General features: G+C 52.7%; 1 protein-coding gene across 5 annotated transcripts in view; it reads right to left on the bottom strand.

Annotated features, from left to right (window-relative positions):
• SLC4A5 (solute carrier family 4 member 5) overlaps nucleotides 1–24,435 on the bottom strand; it is a 93,543-nt gene that overhangs the window by 27,285 nt on the left and 41,823 nt on the right. For all 5 annotated transcript variants that reach the window (XM_037130901.2, XM_037130902.2, XM_053663398.1 and 2 more), the window contains 12 exons: nucleotides 20,357–20,517; nucleotides 19,374–19,529; nucleotides 17,984–18,079; nucleotides 15,403–15,458; nucleotides 11,944–12,101; nucleotides 11,426–11,513; nucleotides 10,334–10,488; nucleotides 9,768–9,953; nucleotides 8,533–8,707; nucleotides 6,554–6,687; nucleotides 5,599–5,870; nucleotides 1,212–1,270 (listed from right to left, as the gene is read on the bottom strand). In XM_037130901.2, the coding sequence (XP_036986796.2) occupies nucleotides 1,212–1,270; nucleotides 5,599–5,870; nucleotides 6,554–6,687; nucleotides 8,533–8,707; nucleotides 9,768–9,953; nucleotides 10,334–10,488; nucleotides 11,426–11,513; nucleotides 11,944–12,101; nucleotides 15,403–15,458; nucleotides 17,984–18,079; nucleotides 19,374–19,529; nucleotides 20,357–20,517 (1,696 nt within the window). The remainder of the gene's footprint in view (nucleotides 1–1,211; nucleotides 1,271–5,598; nucleotides 5,871–6,553; nucleotides 6,688–8,532; nucleotides 8,708–9,767; nucleotides 9,954–10,333; nucleotides 10,489–11,425; nucleotides 11,514–11,943; nucleotides 12,102–15,402; nucleotides 15,459–17,983; nucleotides 18,080–19,373; nucleotides 19,530–20,356; nucleotides 20,518–24,435) is intronic.

Below are 24,435 nucleotides of genomic sequence, written 5' to 3'. Positions count from 1 at the left end.
GCCATTAAAGAGGAGATGCCTGAGAATTCCAGTTTCTCCTACCATCCCAACCTCCACTGGCTTCCACAGCCAGAACTTATGGGGACTTAACTTCCTGGCACTGGAGCCTGGGCTGGGCGGGCTGGTGTGGTGTTGGGATCCCTTTCTCCCGAGGTATCCCTTCCAATTTTTATCCACTTGCTCAGTGTCTCCACATCTGCATCCCTTCTCCCCATCTGGATGGATGTAACTTGTTTAATTCCTTGGTTGTCAGACTTCCATACGGCTCAATTTTCTGATGATTCTGGGTGATAGTTATTTTGTATTTTAGTTGTAATTTTTGCTATAGTTGAGCAAGGAGGAGACCTGTGTTTACCTTGGCCTCTGATTTGACTGGAAGTCCCCCAAGTCTGTTTCTTACAGGTCGTTGTAGCTCTCACAGCACACACGGCACTTGCACATAACTATTCAGATATAGGCGTCGACTGATTTCGTTTGTCCTCTCTCAAGATCAGATATTGGAAAAAACCTCAGGTTAAATTGTCAGCCGAGCAGTCAGCTACCTGTGTGCTGGTAACTGAAGAGACCACCTAGGGGGCACGGGAGGCCCAAGAATCTCCCCCAGGGCCAACCAAGTGCTACCTTTCTCCCGGTTTTGGACTTTCCACCATTGGAGTCTGAACTTTTACAGTTTTTTAAAAAGTTTTTAAATACACGTTAAATTTTATGATAAATTACTCTCCTTTTATTCCTCCTAGTAATGAGGGCCCCTATTCATTATCATCAGGAGAAGCAGGCCGGTTCAGGGAGCGCAGGAGCATGAATCAACTTTCGGGGCTGAGGGGTGGCGTTGCTGGGTGGGAACTGGGGATCCTGGGTAGAAAGGCAAGGAGGAAGGTAGAGAGATGGATGGGGAACTTTGCTCACGGCGTTGTTTGTGCACCTCTACTTATCATTCCTTACATCTGCCTCTCTTTTGTGTGTGCACATGCACGTGTGATATTTACACACAGGGATCTAATGGAATGAGGCAGGTTATAAAATGGGACTTTGACAGTAGATACGTAAAATAAACATGTGCATTGACAAGGCTGCACAGGCGATCGTGATGGGCAGCTGGGACCGTGCTTGCCAGTCTGGGTTACCATAACATGGCCTCAGCTTCCCCACTTTTCTCACTCTCCCCACAAACAAAAGCTACCCAGTGTCTGGCGTAAGAGGGAAGGACTTACCAGAGAAGTGTTGGTGTTTGGTGGCAGCAGGGCTGAAGCACTGAACTCGGTTGTATTCACTGTGGGTGAGCACAGGACATGGGAGAGTCAGCAGCTGCTGGGCAGGCAGGCAGGCTGTGACCACTCGCTCTGGGCCCCCACCCTTTCCCATCCTCCTCCAGTCCTCAGAGTCAAGGACTGGCTCCAGTGTGACGGCAGCACGTTGAACCCCCACCCCGTTCCTTCTCCTCACTTCGTCCAGGGAAGACGAGGTGGTGGGGGAGCCCAGCCACAGCTCCAACAGACCGGTTGGGCCGGGCTAAGACAGCTCCCATCTGATGCTGAAGGACTGGCTTTAAAGGGATCCACTGCCAGGACACAGATCAATGCCTGGTGTGCCCTATGAATCCCTACCAGCCCCTGGACCATGTCTGTGCTCTTAGACTTAAACATTTTCAAAGAACTTACTCGATGCCATGCACCATGCAAAACCCTTACACACAGCATCTGGCTAAGTCCCTACATCTGAAAGACGTCTCCCCATTTTAAAGATGAGGTAACCGAGGCCCAGAGAAGAACATGCCGATAGCCCAAGGTCACAGAGCTTGCACTTGGAGGAGCCATGATCCATCCCAGGCAGCCTGGCCCAGAGCCTGCATACCCCCAGCTCCACACAGTGAGCGTCCTTCGCTGCCTACTGCTCTCTGCACAAGCTCCCTTTCTCTCCTGCCCCATCCATACGTATTATACACACACACATATAGATATATGGGTATCTATGTATTTATCTATCTATATATATATTAGGTCAGTGGGGCCTGTAAGAACTCTTCGGCTCTTTGGCTTTGATTTATCTTCTCTAATCTGCCCCCTGAGTGGAAGCTGAGGAAAATTAAACCCTCATCCCAGTCTCAGGATCCCTAAATCTAAATGGAGCATGTGACCATTCCCATCAGGGGTCATGAGAAAGGTTGGAAGGAACCGCGACCCTCTCCCTGGGGGATGTGACCATTCATTACAAAGGCAGGCCTTGGCGGGCCACCAGCCTCCTTTTCTGCTGCTCCTGCCCAGCCTGGGGGGAGGAGAAGGGCTAAGTCCTCCTCGCCTTCCCGCTCCAGGGAAGGCTGCCTGAGCAGGACCTCTGGGAGGTTTGGGGAGGGAGGGGGCCACAGGCCAGTCTGCTGGTGACAAACCTGAAATGTGCTGCAGGCCCCATTCGGCTCCTGCTGGCTGTGGTTAGGGACACGGAGGGAAGAAGAGCCTGTTCTTGGAGCTTCCTTCCACCCCCAACAAGCCTCCACGGGGTGGGTGTGACCACAGGGTCCCTCTAAGCTGCCCACTTCTGGGGAAATTGGGGCTGGAAGTGGTGAAAGGATTCAGCTTTGACCCAGGTCACAGCACACACAGAAGCTCTACAACCCAGAGGTTTGTCCCAATTATTCTGAAGAAAGCTTCATTTCCTAGAAATCAGGGACATTTGCTGCCTTTCCTCATACTATGGACGAAGAGCAAGTGATGCACAATTAACAAGGGGTAGAAAGGTGGGCAGGAAGGCTGACTCGGGACGACCCGCGCAAATGCTAGAGGGCTCCCAGCTGATGCCCGGGCCTGGGGAGCTGCCTCCAGCCCGCACCAAGGCCGTCACACCGGACATTCCTTGGATGTCTTCTGCTTAGGCTTAGCCATTCTTTTACGGCGAGAAGTTCGTAGGAGCTACCTGAAAGCCACTATGAGATGCAGGGAGAAACATAACAGGGAAAATTCCAGAGAGTATCCAAGTATCACATATTTTAAAATTCTAGTGTTTGTATATGATACTCACTTGGGATTGAAAGCAGCCAAGTCAGTGTGGGCAGCATCCACAAACAGAATACAAATCAGTTACAATGGAAACAAGATTAAATTTTAAAAGAGTGTCCCCAGAGTGCCAGTGAGTGACAGTGTGCCAGAGGCCGGCTGGGCTTGCAGTAAAACACGGAATGGGGAGCGATTAGTAAGGAAGTGGTCCTCGGACTGGGAAAGAAGCCCTCCTCGGTTCGTGACCCCCGCCCCTCCCCCACCCAGTCTCCTAAGTGTCTAGAACTTTCTTTTTCATATTCTCCTGATCAAAACCAACTAGTCCTGGGTCCAGTTCCTTCATTCTCTGCAAAGAAACTAAAAATCCAATTTTACTAGGGTTAGTGGTTAATAATGCCAGTTATTAAGAGGTTAATGGAGCCATAGTTCTCAAACTTAAATGGTCATCAGAATCACCCAAAAGGCTTGTTAATATGCCGCTGACCCTACCCCAACGTTCTGATTCGGCAAGTCTGGGAGGTAGGGCCCAGGAATCTGCATTTCTAACGAGTCCTAGACAATGCTGATGCTGCTGGTTGGGGAGCCACACCTGAGAACCATGACAATAGCATGACCCAAAGGGTGAGGCCACAGAGGTGCCTGGGCAAGGCCCGAGGGTGGGGGGCACTGTCCGAAGACCGAAGAACCTCATTAAGCCTGCCGTTCATGCTCCTGTTTCCAGGGCACCCTTAGATTTGTTCTTTTTCCACGGACACATGATGCTCAGATGGCCGAAGGTCCACCTGTGAGCCCAGAATTGGGACTGCTTCTCAAGGAGAGCAAGGACGCGCACTCCCAAAAACTGTGTTTATGGGACTGTGTCTGTCCAGTGCGATGAACCCACCATCCGGAGGGTACGGGTGGGCCCCTGTGGGGCCCAGGCACGGAGGCGCACTCTCCGGGGGCAGGAGGAAAAGAGCCTGCAGGGAGGGGTTCCTCGATTCCCGGGCAAGCAGCGCGTCCCAGCTCCGGACGAAGGACAGCGCTACCTGCCACTGGATTTTAACGGAATGTTAAAATGAATGATAGAAAACCCTGGCTGGTGCGGCTCAGTGGACTGAGTACCAAACCCAAAGGTTTCCAGTTCGATTCCCAATCAGGGCACATGCCTGGCTTGTGGGCCAGGTCCCTGGTTAGGGGCACGCCAGAGGCAACTGATCGATGTATCTCTCACAAACAGAGATGTTTCTCTCTCTTTCTCCCTCCCACCCCCCTCTCTAAAAATAAATGTAAAACATAAAAATATTAGTGATAGAAACAAATGGAAAGTCTAGACTTTGCTACAAAGTCAGTGCAGGGATGCAGGGAAGAGGATATCCAAGCACAACTGCACGCTGGACGGTCGGGGCGTCTCTGTCTCCACAGGCCTGAAGCAGGGAGCTCAGTAACAGTGCAGTGAACACTTCCACTGACTTACGGTGGGTGTGTTTTACTGACAGCATGATCAAGAGGCTGAACAACACACCACCTGCTTATTTCCCCCGCCCGCACTGGAAAGTCTCCCGAGCCCCGTGAGAGTGGCCGGGCAGCACTGGTGCCCGCTCACAGCCCGGGAACCAGGTTTGGTGGGACCCTGGGCGGCCTCTGGACCCTGGTTGCTCTCTGTGCTCACGGCCCGGTGGTGCTCAGAAACATACAGACGGACCTCTGGCTCCTGCTCTATAGCATCCTGGGCACTCGGGGCACATCCCACGGAAGGCTCTTTGGGACATGACTATGACCGTGAACGGGTCAGACCATGGGAAGCACTAACTTGGCGGGTGACAGTTTGTTGGTCTGAAAGGAACATTAAGAGTGGCACTGAGCATTAGCAGGTCCGCCGGTTGGCTGATCTGGCTTCCTGTCCAGGGCAGGGACCCTTTTTTACAACCCCTTCGGCAGATGGACATCTAATAGTGCCCGAGTAGCTTGAGACACCCCGAGGGGGACAACACCTCTCGGGGTGGAGGCTCCACCACTGCAAGTTCTTCCCTGAAGTCAGCCAGCATGTGGCCCCCGGTCCTCGCTCTGCACCCTGTCGTTACACAGGGTGGGTCTGGCCTCCCTGTGACTGGGCAGCCCTTCCCTCACCCCCCCAACATGCTGAATAACCCCAGGTTCCCGACCGTTCTTCAAATGACATGGCTGCCAGACCTTCTTGTACCCCGGCTGCCCCTCCACCTGGGAAGTCTCCCTGTCTGCAGGCATGTTCGTCCCTTGGTGAGGTCTCACCTTATGTACTAGGGAGAACTAACAGCATCACGCTCTCAAGAAGCTGGGAGGCATCCCCCACAGGTATGGCCTTCCCGTCACCCCCGCACTGGGGCAAAGCAGTTCTTCTTCCCTTCCTCTGGCACATTCTTGCTCACCCTTGATCGCAACCCTGGGCTCTGGTATCCTGACCCTGTTTAGAGCTACTGTACTTTCCTCTTGCTTTTCTTCCAAGCACTGGTTTCAAAACTCTGCATTTGCTCCCTTGGGGCACCAGGTGCCCTTCAAAGCAAGCTTACCCTCCTGCACTTCAGTAGAGACATGTGATGGAGGGAAGTGGTGAGCGGGGGTTGGGGCGGGCACCACTGGGGTTACCGGTCACCTGTGTCTGGAGCAACACACTCGCATTTGTAGGTGGTGATGGAGTCAGGCTTGAAGTCCATGTTGATGGGGTAGTACTTGAAGGCACTGATCATCTTCTTGATGGCATCGTAGATGAAGATGAAGCTGATGAGGGTGGAGAAGCCCTCCTCAGTGAAGCGAGTGATATACTTGATAATGAAGCTGGCGTCCGTGGCCACCAAGATAAGGCACTGGACAGCCGAGTGTAGGCCGATCCAGAGGCGGAACTCCATGTAGTCCAGGCCATTGCCTCTGGAAGGCAGAGAAAAGTGGGGGGGGGGCCTCCAGCCCAGCGCTCTGGGCTGTGCTTGGCTCCCAGGCGCACCCTGAATGGCTCATCTGCCCCCGCAGTGGCACGGCTGCCCCTCCCCCAGAACTGCGAGAGGACTGGAGAGGGGGACGGCCCTGGGTGGGGTTGTCTGGTCTCTGAGAATTCTGAAAATGGATCTTGTGAGGGCAGCAGGAAGGTGCTAAGACATCTCATTTCTCACAAGTTGGTAACAAACACCCAGAGTGAGTGAAAAAACAAGGAATCCAGGCAGACGGAGCCAGGGCAGGCCTTAGGAGCAGCCTCATGGTACGCATGAGGCAGCTGAGCCTGAAGTGCAGATGGGGGCTGCCCGGGCCAGCAGGTAGCCTTCTGACCTGCTGCCCAAGACTCTTCGCACACGGCACTGGCTCCAAGTCACGGCGGCTCGGAAGCAGAGTGGTGTGGATTCTCTCCTCTCGTCTTGCCTGGGTGTCTCCCTATCAGCTAAGCTTCTATGCACTAAGATGGCTTAGAGGCAGGGAGCCAGAGGGACCCCTGCCTCCTGGCAGTCCTCCGCAGAGGTCTGCGCAGCTGCGGTGGCCCCTCGCTGCTGCCGCCCCTTTGGGTCACTCCCCTGCCCAGGTCTCTGCCCCATACAGTGAGGGGGCCACCAGGGAACACCTACTTGCTGAAGTCGAAGAGGAGCTTCTCGAAGATGAGGATGGGCCCTGTGCTACTCAGGATGATGAGAGGCTGTCCCGAGAAGAGGCAGAACAGGGACCCAGCCATGGCAGTGCCCAGGAAGCTCTCCATCACCCCCTGGGGGCACAAGGGGTGTGAGGCTCCAAAAAGCAGGAAGAGGGGTCTCGCACAAAACAGAACGCAGCTATCTCACCGGGGGCCTGGGCCACAGCGCTCGTCCTTTGTTCCAGGCTCTCTGCTTCCCGTCTCCTACACCACAACCTCCCAGAATCACCAGCGTCACTCTCTCTAATTCTATTTGGGTGAGGGTCTCGTGTGACTCCCTTTTGGCACCCTAAGATCTAGAAAACAGAGCAGCCGATGGCTCTACTAGTCCCTGTGCCCATTCTACGCCCAGAGGACAGCCCATTTATCGATCCAATCATTTAGTCATTGAAGCATCTATTAGGTGCTTTTGGAGGTTCGACCATTCATTCATTCAAAATTCATTAATTGCCTACTATGTATCAGACATTGTGCTAGATACGGGGGACCCATGAGTAGACAAAGCACTTTCAGTCTAGTGGGAGATATAGACAAGTAACCAGGCAACGTCCATGCAGCAGAGTTTCTTAAGCTCAGCACTAGACGTTTCGAGCTAGATGATTCTTTGTTGTGCGGGGGCTGTGTGATGCACTACAGGATGGTTAGCGGTATTCTTGGCCTCTACTTACTAGATGCCAGTAGCCACCCCTTGCAGTTGTGACAACCCGAACTGTCTCTAGATATCTCCCCATGTCTCCGGCTGGGGGAGAAGTGTCCAGAAGCATCCCTTGTTGAGAATCTCTGCTAAGGAGTGTGATAAGCTGGGATAACGTCAGGAAGCACACAGCAGGAGAGAAGCGGTGGTCAAGAAGGCCTCTCCAGAGATAGCTATGTGGAAGCTCATACCCCCACACTGAGCAGGGAACTGAGCAGGGAACTGACCAAGTGTAGTGATGAGAAAGAGTGTCCCAGGAAGAGGGAATAGTGTTTACAAGGGCCACACATGCAGGGAGCATGGCCTGAAGAACTGAAAGGTGACCAGGATTGGTGGAAGACACAATGCAGAGTGAGGGAGGAGGACAGGAGTATGGGAGAGGGAGCCCTAGGAGGGGAGGGGAGAGCGGCAAGTGGGACTATGTCCTGAGAGCTGCTCAGGGCGGCTGGATTTATGAGTCAATATGTGGACAGCTGTGCGGGTTGAAGAGCAGGTCTGGAGGGAACATAATGAAGTGCAAAGTAGGCCCTGTGAGTTGGGGGGTCCTGAGGGGCAGATGTATTATGGGCATGCGCAGAGGCAGCTGGACATTGGACCTACAGCTCAGGAAAATGATGTGGGCTGGAGACAGGCATTTGTCTCAATTTCCCTGGGAAAAGAGGCCTTCACCTTAGTGTTCTGAGCTTTCTCATGGTTCTCTCTTGAGCGCCCCCTTCAGAGAACACCTTGCTTGGAGCTCAAGCTAGTGTCTGCTGAGCGGGTGCTTTCCCAGGGAGGCTTGCGCTGTTGTCGTGGTAACAGTTCACCAGTTAAGACATTTCTTAAAATGTCTTAACGCCAAGCTAAGAATTTAAGGTGTTTTTTTTTAAGTGTGGGGAGCTCACAATTAGCAACTCATTAATTGTGCTGAATAAATTCATTGAAGCATCAGTGGGGAAAGTATCAAACAGAGCAGATGATTCCCCTTAAATTTCGCTCCATTTACATCGTCCTTAAATTTTGTCTTCAGTAACATGACTTAGTGTTATATCTTTTAACAAAGTTGGCTTGTTGCTACGTTTTGAAGGGTAAAGGACCCTTAAGAGTGATAGTCTGAACCTGGATGGTAGATGAAAGCCGAGACCTGCTGCAGGGATTACGGGACGAAGCTCCTTACCGCCACCTGGTGGCAGCAGGTTTTACTGAGGCTTTCACTCTGGGCCCGTGACCCCAGCACCCCACACCTGGTAATTGTCAGTAGCATCCCCCAGAAGCCCGCCAAAGGTGATAGCATTAGTGATGCAGCCCAGGTAGATGAAGAGGATGGCAGAGATGGACTGGATGTGGAAGCCATCGTAGAAGTCACTGAGGAACCAGGGCAGCTTCCTCTTCACATCCAGACACAGGCCACCGAAGAATCTGCTCAAGACAGGGCAGAGGGCTGCTTTCTCACAGGAACCCCAGTGCGGGCCCAGGGCTATTACCAGAGTTACGGGGTTGGAGCGAGGAAGGGGACTTGGCGAGAAGTGGGTGGGGGCAGGGGCTTTTCCCCCAGAACATTTAAAACCGGGAAAGAATTCTCTCAGGACTGAGTCTGTGGTCATGCCATCTCCATTGGGCGTAGACAGCCTGGACCGGAGAGGGAATGTGCCCTGGGGCAGACCTAACATGCCCCGGGGATGGAAATCCTGAGGTCCACCAACAGCGGTTCACCTCGCGTCTCCGATCATCTGCAGGGCACCTGTGCTCGGTACACATAGCAGAGACACCCCAGGTTACGACGCAGATTCATTGTGTCCTCCCAAAACATGTACTGGGATCTTAACCGGAGTGTGGCCTTATTTGGAAGTAGGGCCTTTGTAGATGTGGTGAAATTAAGAGGAGGGCATTAGGGCGGGCCCGAATTCAATATGACTTCATAAGAAGAGAAGGATGCCACATGCAGTTGGAAGCAGAGGGAGAACACCATGTGACCACAGAGCAGATACCGGAGTGCAGCGGCTGCCGGCCCGCAACACCGTGGCCTGACTGCACCCGCCGAAGCCAGGGAGACGCAAGGCAAGGCGCCACCTAGAGGCTCAGAAGGAGCACAACCCTGCCGACGTGTGGATTTGGAAACTTTAGCCTTCAGAACTTCGAGAGAATACATTGCTGTTGTTTAAACCACCTAGTGTGTGATACTTGGTTATGGCAGCCCCAGAAAACTAATAGAGGTAACAAAAGGTGTCTAGAGAAAAGTATGGGCCCGTCCGCTCCTGTGGTGGGTCCTGCTTCCCTTCTCCTACCCGAATCCTTTCGCTGGATGCCGGTGGGGCTTTGAGGGTATGGGAAGGAAAGAGTGCATTGGGCTGATCCCGCGGCCAGACCCCGGGGCGCAGTGCGGGCGCTGCAGGGAGAGGTGGGGGAGGTTCCTACGGGTGGATGGGAAGGAGACATGACTAAAGGATCCTGGCATCACTGTCGGGCCTGGGGTGGGCACCTTCCTGTCCAGATAAGCTCTTCCCCGATTTCATGCATGGCCGGCATCTCTCTGTCATCGCTGCTGCTCCCTCCGCCGACCCCACCACCGCCACTGCCACCTCCAGAGCCTCCTCCTGCAGTTGCGCCCCCTCCGGCCACAGAGCCGTTCATCTGGCCCGGCTCGGCCAGGGAGAACACGGATTTCCTGGAAGAAGAGGGACGTGGGACAGTGTGGTGCCCGATCCTAGGCGGGGCTCAGCCTTCTGGGACCGTCCCCAGAATAGCTCTTATTCCTCCAACAAAAATCATAAAATAATCTTAAAATACAGAGAAAAATGCAGGAAATGATGGAACAATACCCGCACACAAATCACCCAGATTTTATAGATGTTCAAATGCAGTGTATTTGCTTCTGATATTTTTTAGAGATAAATGAAATGAAACTGGAGGGGAGACAAGTCTAAGCCCATGGATGCTGACAGCTTCCTTTTAAATCCCCCTCCCAAAAAGAAAAGAAGCGGCCAGACTTGAAGTGTCCTTTGTATCACTGCCCCCGTTGCTGCCCCTCCAGTCACACACACTCACCTCTTGTCTGCAGAGGGCACCTTCTTGGGGGGCTCGATTCGAATATTTGGGTCCCATTCTCCAGGGGGAAGGACGATGACCTCATCCAGAAACTCATCTATCCCGGCGATCAGGTCGTCCCGACTGCGGGCTTTGTAGGCCACGTCGCTGAAGAGCTGGCAGCGAGGAAGAAGGGAAAGGTCAGCCCTGGCCGAGGTCCCCTTGTTACCACCCTCCTCCTGAGAGCACACCACACACCGTTCCACAGAAAACCACTCTGAACCACTGCTCTGGCTGCCAATTTGCTGTCAGTTTTGGAGAGAACAATAGCTCAGCAGGGGAAACAGGGCCCAGTGGAAAAGGCAGCCTTGGGGGCGGGTGGCCTCTATGGAATCCGAAGGCCAGGTCTTCACTGCTGGACTCTGGCTGAGTGACTTAACCTTCCTGCTTTCAGCTTTGCAGAGCTGCTCATCTGGAAACCTGTGCAGAGCCCAGTCTGAGCAGCTCAGCTATTTCAAGTCTGTAGATAACTTCCTAGCCCTTCGTCATTCCACACTGTCTTTAGAGTGTTCTTTCTGACTTACACATCTGATTTGATCGTGCCTGTGTTTAAAATCCACTGAGCTTCCCAACTGTGTGGGAACGGAGCATGAACTCTCTGCTCTGCCTAGAGGCTCTGCAAGGTCTCTGACTCACCTCTCTGTGCACCACCACGCCCCGCCCACCCTCCCCGGCCTCCCTGCTGCTCTTGACGCTCTAACTCTGAGCCGACATTGAACCACTTCCATCCAGCTTGGCCCCTGCTCCCTTTGTCTGCAATGCCTGCCTCCTAGGCTCATGCTGGGTCTACCTGCCTCCTGCTCACCCATAGCTTTAAAGCCCCTTGTGTGTGAAGCCTCCCCTGGCTTCCTTGATTATAGGTCTGTCTCCCCTACTTGGCTGACGCTCCTAAAAGGCAGTGACTAATCCCTCATTCTCACAATCCTCAGCTCCCTACGCACAGCCTGGCCCACCGTAGGTATCTACGTATGTGGATGGATGAATGAGTGCAGGGACAGTGCCCGACTCAGGAGCCGCGGCATTCGGGAGTGCGCGCCTCTCCTCACCACTCACATCGTCTACCATGAGTGTGGCAATGGCGCGGCCAATTTCATTGTAGGACTTCGCTCTCCCACAAGGTCCCAGCAGTATGAACAGAAATCTGCAAAGATGGAGGAGAAGGAGGAGGAGGAAGGTGAGAAGGAAAAATGGAAGCAGGTAAAAAGAGGGGTTCTCTGGCTCCAAACAATATCCATTCTTAATTTATTAACTGGCTGTAAGCGTGTCCCTGCCCTCTTCTGACTCCCATGTTTGCTTCAGAGAGACGGGCCCCCTCCGCTCCCGCCGGCTGCCCCATGCGCATCCTCACCAACAGCCCACCCAACAGCATCTCTCCCGCGGTTGGCTCCTGCTTTAGAATGATTATTTCACATACACTCTCTAAAGCTCTTGCCTATCAAGATTTCCCTCCCCAGCCAACCCCCTAACTGTCCTTCTAGGTTTCAGGGCTGTCTCCACCAGCACCGCGTGCTGACTGGGTGGATAGCCGGTCCCTGAGCACAGGTGTGGTGGCGGGTTTCAGCGGCCCTCACCTGGTGGGGACGGGCACCTCGGTCACTCCTCCCAGCATGGCCGACTGGATGAGCCGCACGAAGGCGATGAAGGGCTGGTCCAGGAAGTCCACCTCCCCCACGAGCACGTTGGAGGCTTCCGAGTCCTTGGGGATCTTCTTCATGAATTTGTTTTTCCGCTGGTCAAGGAGTGAAAAGGAGACTCCCATGGATACTCGCAGGCAGCGGTTTCGGCTCTCACTCCCTCGCCCGCCTTCAGATCGCTGTGGGGGCCTAACTTTGAAAAGTTCTCCCAACCTTTCTCAAGTGACTCAAAGAAATAGTCGCTCTCCCGGTTCTGCAGATGAGGACACTCACAGGGTGTTGACCCCAGGAACCAACTAGGCCTCCGTAGATGGGAAGGAACAGGCAGGGACTTGACCCCTGAGATGTTCTTCATCGGTTAAAAGTTTGCTCAAATCAAATGTGAGCTGAGGGGTCAGAGGAGAGAGGCCCTGGTCTCATCCCCCAGCCTCTGCGGCTCCAGCAGACGGAGTCTCGCCTCTTACACGCCAGCCCCCTCCTCTCCCTCTCTGCCTTCACTGTGGGTGGCTGCGGAAGGAATGGGTCCCCTTCTGATGACCAGGGCAGATACACTTTTTTTCCCCTTTGCCACCTGCTTCCTCGCTGACGGGAACCCCTGGACCACGCCTCTAAGTCTGTGGGAGACTCCCGGACCCCCAAGTCACCAGCAGGGCACCTCCCAGGAAACTCATAGCTTCTGAGACTTTACAGCTGAGACTGGCGCCCTCTCGCCTGTCCCTCTGGCTCATGTCTGTTCAGGGCAGGCAGGTCAAATAGACAGAGCAAGTGGCATTTGACGGGAGAGGTGCTGGAGACAAGCCCTCTTCCCATCAGTGGGAAGCTTAGTCCCGCTGTCCTCATTTATGACCTTGTTCCTAGGATAAGATGATGACGCCTCCTGAGTCCTCTCTCACGATGGAGATTCCCCCCGGGATGGCCACATACAAGCTCAGAGCTTAGGATCCACCCATTTTTCAGACTGCTTTCCCCCTGGGCAGCACGGGGATGGGTGAGGGGCAGAGATAACCTTGCAGGGAGCTGGCGGAGAGGAAGTGTGGGGGAGGGCAGGGCAGGTGGAAATCCACAGTGGCCAACAAACGTGGGAAGGGCCTGGAAGGTGGACGTGAGAGCTCCAGAGAGACCCCGTGGACTCCCAGAGTCCACCACGCACTCCCCCCATGGGCTCTCCTGTGGGCACAGAAATGTCCGTTTCTCGTGAGCGCAGAGAAGACACGGGTTCTTCGTGTCACTCTCTGAACCGAGGGGGGTCAGGTGTGGGCATGGGCATGGCCAGCGGGCCCAGAGCCATTCCCCGGTCCCCTCACAGTGGGTGTGCTACGCACTGGGCTGCGTGGCCAACCAGTGTGAGAAAAGGCACATGAGCAAGGCTGCACCCTTCTAATCTTTTAAATCCAGCCAAAAATTAAAACTCTCTACAACCACCTAGGCAACGGCCTCAAGGACTCAAACACGATGAAAACAAACAAGGGCAGGGGTGAACGGGAAGGCCAGAGTCCCCACAATTCAAAAAGTCCCTTTGTCCCAGCCACAGTCAACTGATTCATCAGCAGTGTTCTTCAGGATGGAGAGTTGGTGGGCTCGGGCAGCCGAGGACCCCGCCTGCTCTGTGCCCACAGCATCAGGCGGGGAGCGGGTCCAGGGGACGAGAGGAGGGGCGGCAGGAGTGCCCTGGAGAGCGAGGCTTTGGGGCTGCCCAAGTACACTCATAATCCAGGAGGGAGAAGACCTGAGACAGGGCTGTGGTCCTCCCTTGCCAGTGGTGACATGTTTGTTTAGGAGCCCGGTCTGGGTGGTGACATCCCAGAAATGGGCCATGCTGCTGTTCTGGCTGCCCTGGCTTGACCACCACCTGGACCAGGTCCCTGACGACCCCACTTCCGGAGCCCCTGGGGAGTCTGGTCCAGCCCTGCCGTGTGCCTGCGCAGCTCTGCTGTCTGCATCCACCCTCTGCTCCCTGGGACCCTGCCCAGCGCAGTTGCGGGGCTGTGACAAAAGAGCCCACAGAGCAACTGCCTCTGGCCTTGAACCTAAAGAGCCCCCACTAGCAGACAAGCCGCTGCTCCCACAAGCCATTGCTGCTGCCAATACTGAGAAGCAGCAGGACTTGGTCAGTTAGAAGAGCTGGGCCTTGGATGCTGGAGTCCAATTCCAGCATTGGAGGCAGCATTGCCCAGGAAAGTGACAGCTAGCATTCTTCTTACCACTTAGACGTTTATTAAAATAGGTTGTAAATTACCTTGACTAGGCAGCGCTTCCTCATCATGGCTCCCCTGCCTGTGTGCTTGACTGAACCCAAGTAGGGATCGTCTCTAAATAACACCCCAGAATACTTGTTTCTCCATCACTTCCAAACTAAGAGCTCTGGAGGCAGACTGCCTGGGTCAAACTGTGGTTCTGCCACGCTTCAGTCACATGAACTTGGACATGCCATTCACCTGCTTTAAGCCTCATGTTCTTGGTACACTGGAGATGATAGTAGTGCCTGCACGACTCACAGAAAACGCTTGGCCTGGTCTGGTGCATGCCTTGTGTGGGTTTCAAATGATAGTTGATGCAGTTACTGTTGTTAGTTTATTATTTTGGCCACCAAAGGGCCCTCGGGACCCTGACATGAGGGATTGCTTTTGTTTTGCCTGCTACCAAACTTGGGGTGCCTTGGAGGCCAGGCTCTCACCCAAGCGCCTGAGAAGTCCTCACCAAATTTCCAGTTTCTTTCATCGCCTTTCTTCCTACTCCTTGTTTGGGGGGCCCAAGCAAGGAGCCCATGAGGTCCCACAGGGGCTGGGATTGAGGGAAGCGCCTCTGGGCCTCCCCCAGTGGCACAGTCACAGGGTCCCGGTTGTGGGCCTTAGTACATGGACTAGGCTTGTTTGTAGGATTCTGAGCTCACCAAGAGGATTGCAGCCAAGCTGGTGGGGGATCAGAACTGCTTCATCCTGGCCCAGCCAAGGAGGAGACAAGCTGCTGGGCAGTCCAGCTGACTTGCTGTCACCGCTGTCCCCACAGGGAGGCCCCACTGCCGATCTCTCCCAGCCCAGATCCCCACTCTGGCTTAAAGGTATTCGTGTGTCACGTAGGAGGTGAAACTCTGCGTCTGGCCTTCTCTCTCCAACAGATCCCGAGCTCAGAGACAGCTGGCACTTACCTGACCATGCTTCTCTGCCCCCTCAGGGCTCCCAGGGCCTGGCACAGAACCAGTACTTGAGGCTCAGTCAGTACCCAATGCGGGCAGCATCACCAAGGCAGCCCAGAGCCCCTCCCCCCGCCCTGCGCCCTTCCTGGAGACTTCCGCTCCTTCCATAGTGCAGTCCTGCCCACAGGGACTCCCTGCCCGTCACACCAAAGGCTGCATCCTCCCCGGCCCTTCGCTGCAGCCCAGTGCAGGGGCTTCACTACCTGGTCGGTGTTTGGGGTGCGAGAAATATCATTCATGCTTCTGCTCTGGGCGTGACCTAGGAGAGAAGGGGGAAGGTCCATCGGGGGAAGCCGAGCTCTCACAGGCCTTTCCCCCTTGATGCCTCTCCCGTCTTCACAGCCACAAAAAGAACCACCCCTTGGGTCCTGCGGCCTCCGCTCTCTCTTCCTCTCTTCCATGGCAGCTTCCTTTGTTTTTTAATGTGACTTCTTCTCTTAAAATTCTTTTTTTAATCTTCACCCAAGGATCTATGTTTATGAATTTTGCAGAGAGAGGAGAGACCAGTGTGAGAGAGGAACATCTGTTGGTTTTCTCTTTACATGACCCGACTGGAGATCAAACCCACAACTTACCGGGGGTGCCCTCACCGGGGATCGAACCCTCACCTTTCGGTGTACCGGCCCACGCTCCAACCAACCGAGCCACCTGGCCAGGGCAATGGCGGCTTTCTTAAAAGAGTTGCCAGAGTCCAGGTTCTGCTTCTTCCTTCTCACTCCTCAGTCTGCTGCGTTCTCCTCTCTACCCTCCACCCCCATCCCTCCTTCCTGGGCACAGGCCACCTTTCTGAGCAGAGACCAAGACGTCTGCTCTGTGCCAGGCCCTGGGGCTGGCGGTGGGGACACAGACACAGTATCAGGGGAGGTCCCAGGTGTCAGTGAGCTTGGACCCTGTCGGAGAGGGATGAGTTTCACCTCCGTCCTCCGGTCCTCCAGGACCCACGCGAGTCTTTAAAGACGGCTAGGGATTCAGGGTGGTGGTGGTGGGGGGGGAAGGTGGGTTTCCCACTGGGAGAACGGTGCTGGCGGCCTATTTGAGCTGCCCAACGCTCCCGCTTTGGTTAGGGCAGGAGACGGCCAGCCAGGTCCAGGGGACGCTCTCAGGCCTGTGGTGTCTTGGTTTTCTGTGGCTCTCTTATTTCCATCCAGGGTCCCTCCCGCTGGGCTCTCCCGAGGGTCTTGTTTCGCCCTCACTCCCTCCAGAGGCTTTCACTCCCTCCACCCTCCGTCAGTCACACCACCCCTCCCACTTCCACGCCCACACCTCCCCGGAGGGTGCCCCAGTGGGGTCTCCAGTCCAGATCTCTCTGCTGAGCTCCAGACTCCTCCGCCACCTCAACTGGGAAATAACTCATGGTCTCCCACCAAATGACTCCCCCAGAGACTCCACCCAGTGCCCCTCCCTCCCATCCACAGGCAATCAGGGCAGAGATCAACTCCCCCTTTCTCCTCACCTCCTTCCCCCAGTCATCAGCTCCCATCTTGACCTTTCCTCTCTGTTCTTGTCATAGCCCTGAGGCTTGGGCAAGTGACCCCTCCTCACTGACCTTTCCCAGGTGCCACCTGGGTATGGGGCAGCTGCGTACAGTGCTGTAGTCCCTCATTCGTGCCTTTTATCTGGGTCCCCACTTCTGCAGCGCGGCTCAGGGGCAACCTCACACACTGCATAACTAAACGGAAGGCTGTCCAGACAATCGCTGTCTGCTGCCCCCTGGCGTCCCTGCGTGGAATAACCAGGCCCAGGGGGACTAAGGGGACCCAGGTCACTGAGAGCAGAGAAAAAAGCTGGTGGCAAACTGCACCTGAGCCTCAGGCATGGGCCATATCTCCTCCCAAATCATCCCTCGGGCCTATAGGGGCACAGTCCTGGGCTGTGCTTGTTCATATATTGACATTTCAGGAGAAGTATTTAAAGGAAAATAGGATTGCTATTTTGACACTGCCTTTCCTTTTTTTTTTCCAAGTTCCCTCTTCTCCTTGCCTCACAGCCCGCCTGTCCTGTTCATCGCTAGTGGACTGCCTGAAAATGCCCTGTCTGCCACCCGCCCCTCACAAGCCCCCTCCGATTCCTGGCACCCAGGGGGCTGTGGCTGCCAGCATTGTGTTGTCTTGATGGCAAGAGACTATCACCCAGTGATAGGAACATTCTCTGTCCAGGGGGAAAGTAACTCACCTGTTTTTAATTCTGTTTCTAGGAGGACTTCTTACCAAAGCCAAAGCTAATGATCAATTTGACGAAAACCAAGGTAGGCCCCTGGCTGGTGTGGCTCAGTGGACTGAGTGCCAGCCTGCAGACCGAAAGGTCGCTGGTTCAATTCCTAGCCAGGGCACATGCCTGGGTTGTGGGCCAGGTCCCCACCCAGTTGGGGTCACACCAGAGGCAACCAACTGATGTTTCTCTCTCACATTAGTGTTTCTCTCCCTCTTTCTTCTTCCCCCTCTCTAAAAATAAATAAATAAAAAAAACCAAAAAAAAAACAAAGGCAGGGAGACTAAGATACAGCTGCCTAACACATAGGAGGTGGTATTATGTCAGGACTTGACTTAGTGTTGCATTTTTCAGAGTAATTATACAGAGAATTGTAGCAGATTGGGCTCTGAGAGCGGGCCAGATGTTAGAGGAAAGTTACAGCTTCCCTCATGTCGTCTTGAGAATTCTAGACAGATCCTGGGCTCTGTCTCCTCTGCCTTTGAAAGTTTGTGAAAGAGGACACCCCACAGCTGCCACAGCCGGGAGGAAGCTGTCACGAAGCAGCTGTGGTGTGGTGGCGGAGGACACACTCACACAGACGGCCGTAATGCGTGCTTTGCCGCAGCCTCAGGTCCTCCGTGGAGCGGTGTAGGCTGGGGCCGGCTGGCGGGCTCCGGGCGGGGCTTCGATCTGGGAGGAGGAACAGAGGCGGTTTGCCTCGGCGGCCTGGCTGGACTGCACTGCCGCTCCCGTTAATGTGGTTCACAATTCATGGTCATTTCCCCTAAACAAAGCCAGGTTACAAGACCTGTCTCTTCTCCTTCCAATAAAAAGTCGAGTTTTGGTTGTTTTGTTCTTGTTTGGGGGGCTTTTTTTTTAAGCAAGTTAATAGTCTGAACAAGACTAGAAAAAATATTTGTACGGCTGAAAGTGAGGTAGACAACCAATTGCTTAAATAGATACAGGTGTTGCAGATGGCCTGGCTTCGTCCATTTGCTGGCTGTGTGACCTCAGGGAAGTAACTTAACTTCTCTGTGCCCCAGGCGCCTCATTTGTAAAATGGGGATGATGGGAGTGGGACCTAGTCACAGGGTTATTGTGAAGATGAAGTGAGTTAACAGGCTTCAGGGCCGGGAAGTGGTAAGAGCTGAGTATGTACCTGCTGTCACGACACACTAAACACTCTGCCATTTCAAACGGTTCATCTAAAGAGATCCCTCAAGGCTCTTTATTGAGTGACTTTGTCATCCTTGTTCTGCTTACTGCATTTATCTGACAAGTCCAGCAAGGTTAGCATCTGGCCTTCACGACTCTGGGATGTCAAGCGGAGGAGGGCTGTGCATTGGCGATGTGTGAAGGGAACGAGCCACTCTCCCTAGTGGCCCCCAGCTCTGCATTCAGCATGACAGCAGCTGCCAGGCTTACCCACCCTGGCACCTGGACACGACCCAGCCCCTTCTGCCCTCCTGATGTGCTTCACTTTCTGCCCAGGCTCCTGGCTCCTCTCGGGGGGTCCAGTGGGAAAAACCAGGCCCCTCCCACAAGCACCCCATCTCCACAGCCTTTTGCCGCCCAGACTGCCCGTGAGAATCTCCTGGGGATCTTTCTTAACTCCCTGTTCGTAGGCCACAGCCCAGGCCAGTCGAATACAACTCTCCAGGGTGGGGCCTAGACATCAGGACACATTTCATATTCCCAGGTGATTGAGAATCAACTTTCCTAGAAACGGTTTTGCTCTGGTCTTGGGGACAACAATGGGGTGGGGTCTGGGAACCTGGAGTTGGGTCCCTGAAGGCCTGATAGAGAAGGAGGCGAAGGAATCCCCAGAACCTCAGAATTTCTCCAGGATTGTGAAGTCTGGGAAGCTTCCAAGTTGCCAAGACCCTCCAGTCACCAACCTGTGCTCATCCAAGCACTGGGGCCTGAGAGCAGACTCCCCCCTCCACCGCGGCCCCACGGCCCAGCAGCCTGTGGCCGGACTCACTGCTGGTGGACGAGACCGACTTCCCAATGTCGACCAAGGAGCGGTGGATGGGCTTTTTGGTTTGGTGACGGTGTTTCCTCAAGAGGACGTAGCTGACCCTCTCCCGGAGCTCCGGCCGCAGGAGGCCATCCTCAATTTGCTTCTCAATGACGTCATCTAAGTGGGAACCAAACATGCCTCATCTGTGCCTCCGCGTGGGACACAGTGACCAGGGGTTTTTAGTTTCATATGTTATTTGTGGTATTAAAAGTGAGCTAAAGGAGGCAGGGGGTGTGGAAATAGTCCCGGCTTTGCCACAAACTATTGAAATGGGCAAATCACGAACCCCCGGGTTCCTCAGATGTAAAAGGCTGTATATGTGTGTGTGTGCATGTCTGTGCACTTACGTGGGTGCGTGTTTACGTGCCGAGAATTCTCTGCTCTATCGATTCTATTGTCAAAAGTAAATGAAATCATACACATGAAAGTACCCTAAGAAGCACATAATACTGTGTTAATTGGTTTTAGTCTTAACGTGAATTCTCTTTAGTAAAGTAGTTTGGGCAAAACAATTCTGGCACAATTCAATGTGCTAGAGAGCAAAATTCACAAAAAGTTCTAGGAATAAGACAAGCCAGCCCCTCTGTTTGCCACCCCACTAAATGAGGGCTGATTTCCTAAAGATGAAGGATGATCCATGTGCCCTGACCGGAAATCGGTTGCTATGGTAACGGGTATCTCCGAACACACTAAGAAGCCCCTCCTCCCTTTTGCTACAGTGCCAGATGGTTTTTGGAGGCTGATCTTTTCCTCTGTTGGAATTCTACATGGGACTGAAACTTAGAATGACCGATTTGTGTTGTGAGCATCCGGCCCAAAGCCTGGTCCCTGCAGAATCAGGTGGATGTCCCAGGTGAGACTGTCACCTAGACTGAGGGTGGACTGGAGGCAGGAGGGAGAAGAGCTGCCTTGGTTTTCTGGGGCCTCGGCGGCCCCTGCCTCACCTATAATCTGTGGCAAGGAGCCGCTGTCCAAATCCAGCAGCACCGTTCCCGTCTGCAGGCAGGTCCGCAGCTCGAAGAGGCTGTGCAGGGACAGTGTCGCCACGTGGGGCTTGCTCCAGCGTTCGCCTCCTTCCTCCACCTTTTCTTCAAACTTTATCCACCTGCAAGAGGTAAGGATGGGCTCAGCACGGCCGGGGTCCTCAGGAGGAGCCCCTAGCTGGGTCTCCTCAGGAGAGGGGTGTTGGCTTGCAAGTTATTCTGTGCAGGGTGTTGGGGCGTTGGTTCTAGGCAGGGGGGGATCTCTCAGGGACCCCTCACTCTGCCCCCCACTCCTCCTGAAGCTGCCAGGCTCCGGGCAAAGTGGCATCCCAAGGATGACCATAAATGGGCACTTGGGATCTTTTGGGGGGTAGTGAGAATGTTCTAAATTTGGATTTGGTGACGGTTGCACAACTTTGCACCTTTACTAAAAATCATTTAACTCTACACTTAAAATGAGGGAACTTTGTGCTCTTTTATAACAACAAATCTGTTTTTAAAAGTTTCAGTTGGAACCTGGCAACCTGGGGCTGGTTACACGTGTGTTCAGTGTCTGCCTTACCTGGTGTGGTTGCTGGGAGCAGGGAGTGTGTCCTGACAAAAATATTTCCCCACGGGCTCTACTGAAGGGCCCGAGGTTTCTAAGCATCTGCACTGGATTTTGGCCCTGAAAGTTCTTGTTAAAATGCAAATATCGTCTGAGGAAGAGAAGAAATTAAACCAAGCACGTGCAGGAAGTTGCCCTTCCTTCATAGGCTGGCGGGAGAGGGCCCAGTGGGAAGGCCCTGTGCAGAGGTAGCACTGGCCTGTCCTTCCCTGCAGAGGGCAGCACTGGACCGCCCAGAGCGGGGTCAGCTAGCTCAGCTTTGTAAGACGTCAGCCCCAAATTGGTGGGAAGCTTCAAGCTAGTACAGTAAAGATCGCAAGGGAGGATTTTTTTGGACCATGACTATTAATTCTAAAGTTCCTCTGAAAACCATAATATCTGAGAATTGTGGGGAAATTCTTAAAAAAAGAGAGAGAAGAATGGGGATGAGATATGCTTCCAGTAGATTAAAAAAAAAACTTGCTTAGAAGCTTCAGTCATTAAATCAACATAGTTCCGGACCCGATACAAAGGGATCACGGGACAACAGTTCAGAAACAGACTCGGACCCCGTGGGAATGTGGGTGTTGATGGAGGAGCTGTTTAAAAGATGACCAACCTAAAAATAAAAAAGTGACTTCTCACCAAATACAGTATTAAATTGTACGTGGATGAAAACCTAAACATAAAAATAAATCTATAATGGAATGTTACTGCTTTAAAAAGGAGTTTTAAAAAGGAAGGAAATTCTGACATAGGCCATAGATGAAACTTCAAGATATGGTGCTAGCTGAAATAAGCCAGTCATAAAAGACAAATAATGGACGATTCCATTTTTTGCGAGGGACCTAGAGCAGTCAAGTTCATGGAGCAGAAGCAGAATGGGGCGGACGAGGGGGAGGGGCGGTTCCTGCGTGAGGGGCGGAGTCCCAGTTCTGCCGGATGCAGGAGTCCTGGGGATGGGCGGCGGGCGTGGAGGTCACGCACCACTGTGAATGCGCTCCCTGCAGCTGACTGTGCTCATGAAGGGCTGCAGCGTCGGAGGGTAGGTTATGCATATCGCACCTCATTAAAAATAGATGAATAGTTCAAAGTCTACCAGTGAAAATGCAAATATACTGGAAGAGAATACAGGAGAGATTTCTTATGTTCTTGAGTGGAGAAAGACCTCCCATACAGCATATAACACCATAAAGAAAAAAGTGAACTGATGTCGTTACATAAAAATAAGCTAAACTAAAACTTCTATGTAACAAAATAGAACAAAGTTCAAACAAATATACTTGGAAAATATTGGCAACAAGCAGGGCATCGAAGGACTGATATTTATAATATAACAAAGCTCCTTCACATCTGTAAGAAAAATTCAAATTATGTAACTGAAAACTGAACAATTCTAAAAAGAAATTAAAATGGCCAATAAACAGGAAAAGATGCTCAAGCTTACTGGTAATTAAGGACATTTAAATTACTGCAAATTAAATACCATTTTTACCTCTCATACTGGCAAAAAGTAAAAAGACTAACAACTTGCTGTGTTGCTGAAAACGGGGGATGAGCACTCAGTTACTGGATGTGTGTGTATAGTATATGCGTATACAGTATACGTATGTAGGCCTACACTGTATGTACGTACACACTGTATGTAGTATGTTTAAATTTTTTATTGACTTTAGAGGGAGAGAAAGGAAAAGAGATAGAGGAATGCCAATTTGTTTTTTTCACTTACTTATGCTTTCATTGGTTGATTTTTGTATGTGCCCCGAATGGGGATCGAACCCACAACCTTGGTGTATCAGGGTGATGCTCTAACCCACTGGGCTACTCTACCAGGGCCGCTATACACACGCAGTACGTTCCCACTATACTAGCTGCACAGCCTTCTTGGTGTGGGGGATGGGGCAGCCTCCTTCAATGTCCGTGTGCTCGTCTGTTGACCCAGTGGTTCCATTTCTGGGCGATGAGCACGGGCCTGTCGGCACCCACCTGCACACAGTAATACGTGGACCAGGGTGTTTACTAGAGCTTTGCTCGCGGTGAAGAACTGGACACCACCAGTTTTCAGTGGAGTCACGGTCATGTCCACACCCTGTGTGCATGCTGCCAGATACCCCTCAGAGGTGGAGTCTGAGGACCAGCTATGCATATGGATGGGGTGGGCAATGCCATCGCACTTCATGAAGCACACACACCTGTGCCTGTGTGCGCATGTGTCTGAAAATGCTCAGCAGAAAGTTTGGAAGGAGACTGGTCAAATGGTTAACAATGGTTACTGCTGAGGATAGAACGAGACTGCCGGAGGGGGGGTTTAGGAGACTTGCACTCTGTTCGGGTTAATTAGAGCACAGCCCGTGCAGTCAGGTGGCCAGGTTTCAAATCCCAGCTCCATCAGCTACTAGCTGTGGACCACAGACGAGTTACTTCATCTCTGCTCACCTTCGTTTTTTCTTCAGTGGATGGCAACGAGAGCAGTGCCTGGCACACACACACACACACACACTGTTAGTGTTAGCGTTGAGCATAAAAATAATGAATATTGCTTGTGTGATTTTATAAACAATAGAAAGATAAGAAGGTAAAGGCATTCAGGGCTCTCCCAACCAGAAAACACCATGTGTGGCATTTCGACGACCACCACTGTAAACCTCTGTGTGCGTGAACACACACAGGCACACACACATGCACACATGTGCACGCACACAATTTTACATTATTGACACCATAAGGGCATAAAAGCTAATGGCCATCCTTTCATGTTTATTAAATTCATATCATTTTAAAGGCTCTTTAGCATTCTATTATAGGAATGGATCATAATTGCTATGAATAATCCTCACTTGGTGGATGTTTATCTAGGTTATTTCTAATTATTCTTTATTATAAACAAGGCTGGTTTGAATATCCTTGGCCCCTGTCCAATAGTTTCCTTAGAATAAACTCTTAGAGGTGAAATTGCTACGTCTACACATTTCTCAGTACATGACATGTGTTTCCAGACTGTTCTCTGGAAACTGTACCAATTCACACTCTCACAAACGCCCAGGAGACCTCACTCACTCTTCTCTGAAGTCTCTCAGAGTCTAGTATTGCCATTCCTTTTCACCTTTGTTCAGTTGCTAATTGAAAACTCATATTGTATTTGTGCTCTTTTTGTTACTAGTGGGACTGAACATCGTTTCAAGATTCCTTCTTTACACAGTTGCGTGAGTGAGCATTTTGTATTATCAACATTTAACATCCTAATTCAGTACTTTTATTTGAGATCAGTAACCAGGTGCTGGTGGGGCCTTCAGGGCTTGAATGGACCCAGGAGGGGAGGTCTGATTAGAGGAGACCGGGGAGGGGACCTGAAACAGGGGGGCTGGAGCGGGGAGCACACAGACGCTTGCCTCAGAGACTCCCCCAAGAGTTGCTAACTGTTTGAAATGGGCGGGCCTATTGAGGGGAACATCAT

This window comes from Artibeus jamaicensis, unplaced genomic scaffold (genome assembly GCF_021234435.1).
Source record: "Artibeus jamaicensis isolate MK-2021 breed Jamaican fruit bat unplaced genomic scaffold, CSHL_Jam_final contig_3174, whole genome shotgun sequence".
Lineage (NCBI taxonomy): Eukaryota > Metazoa > Chordata > Mammalia > Chiroptera > Phyllostomidae > Artibeus > Artibeus jamaicensis.
This window is presented reverse-complemented; position numbering and strand designations above follow the sequence as displayed.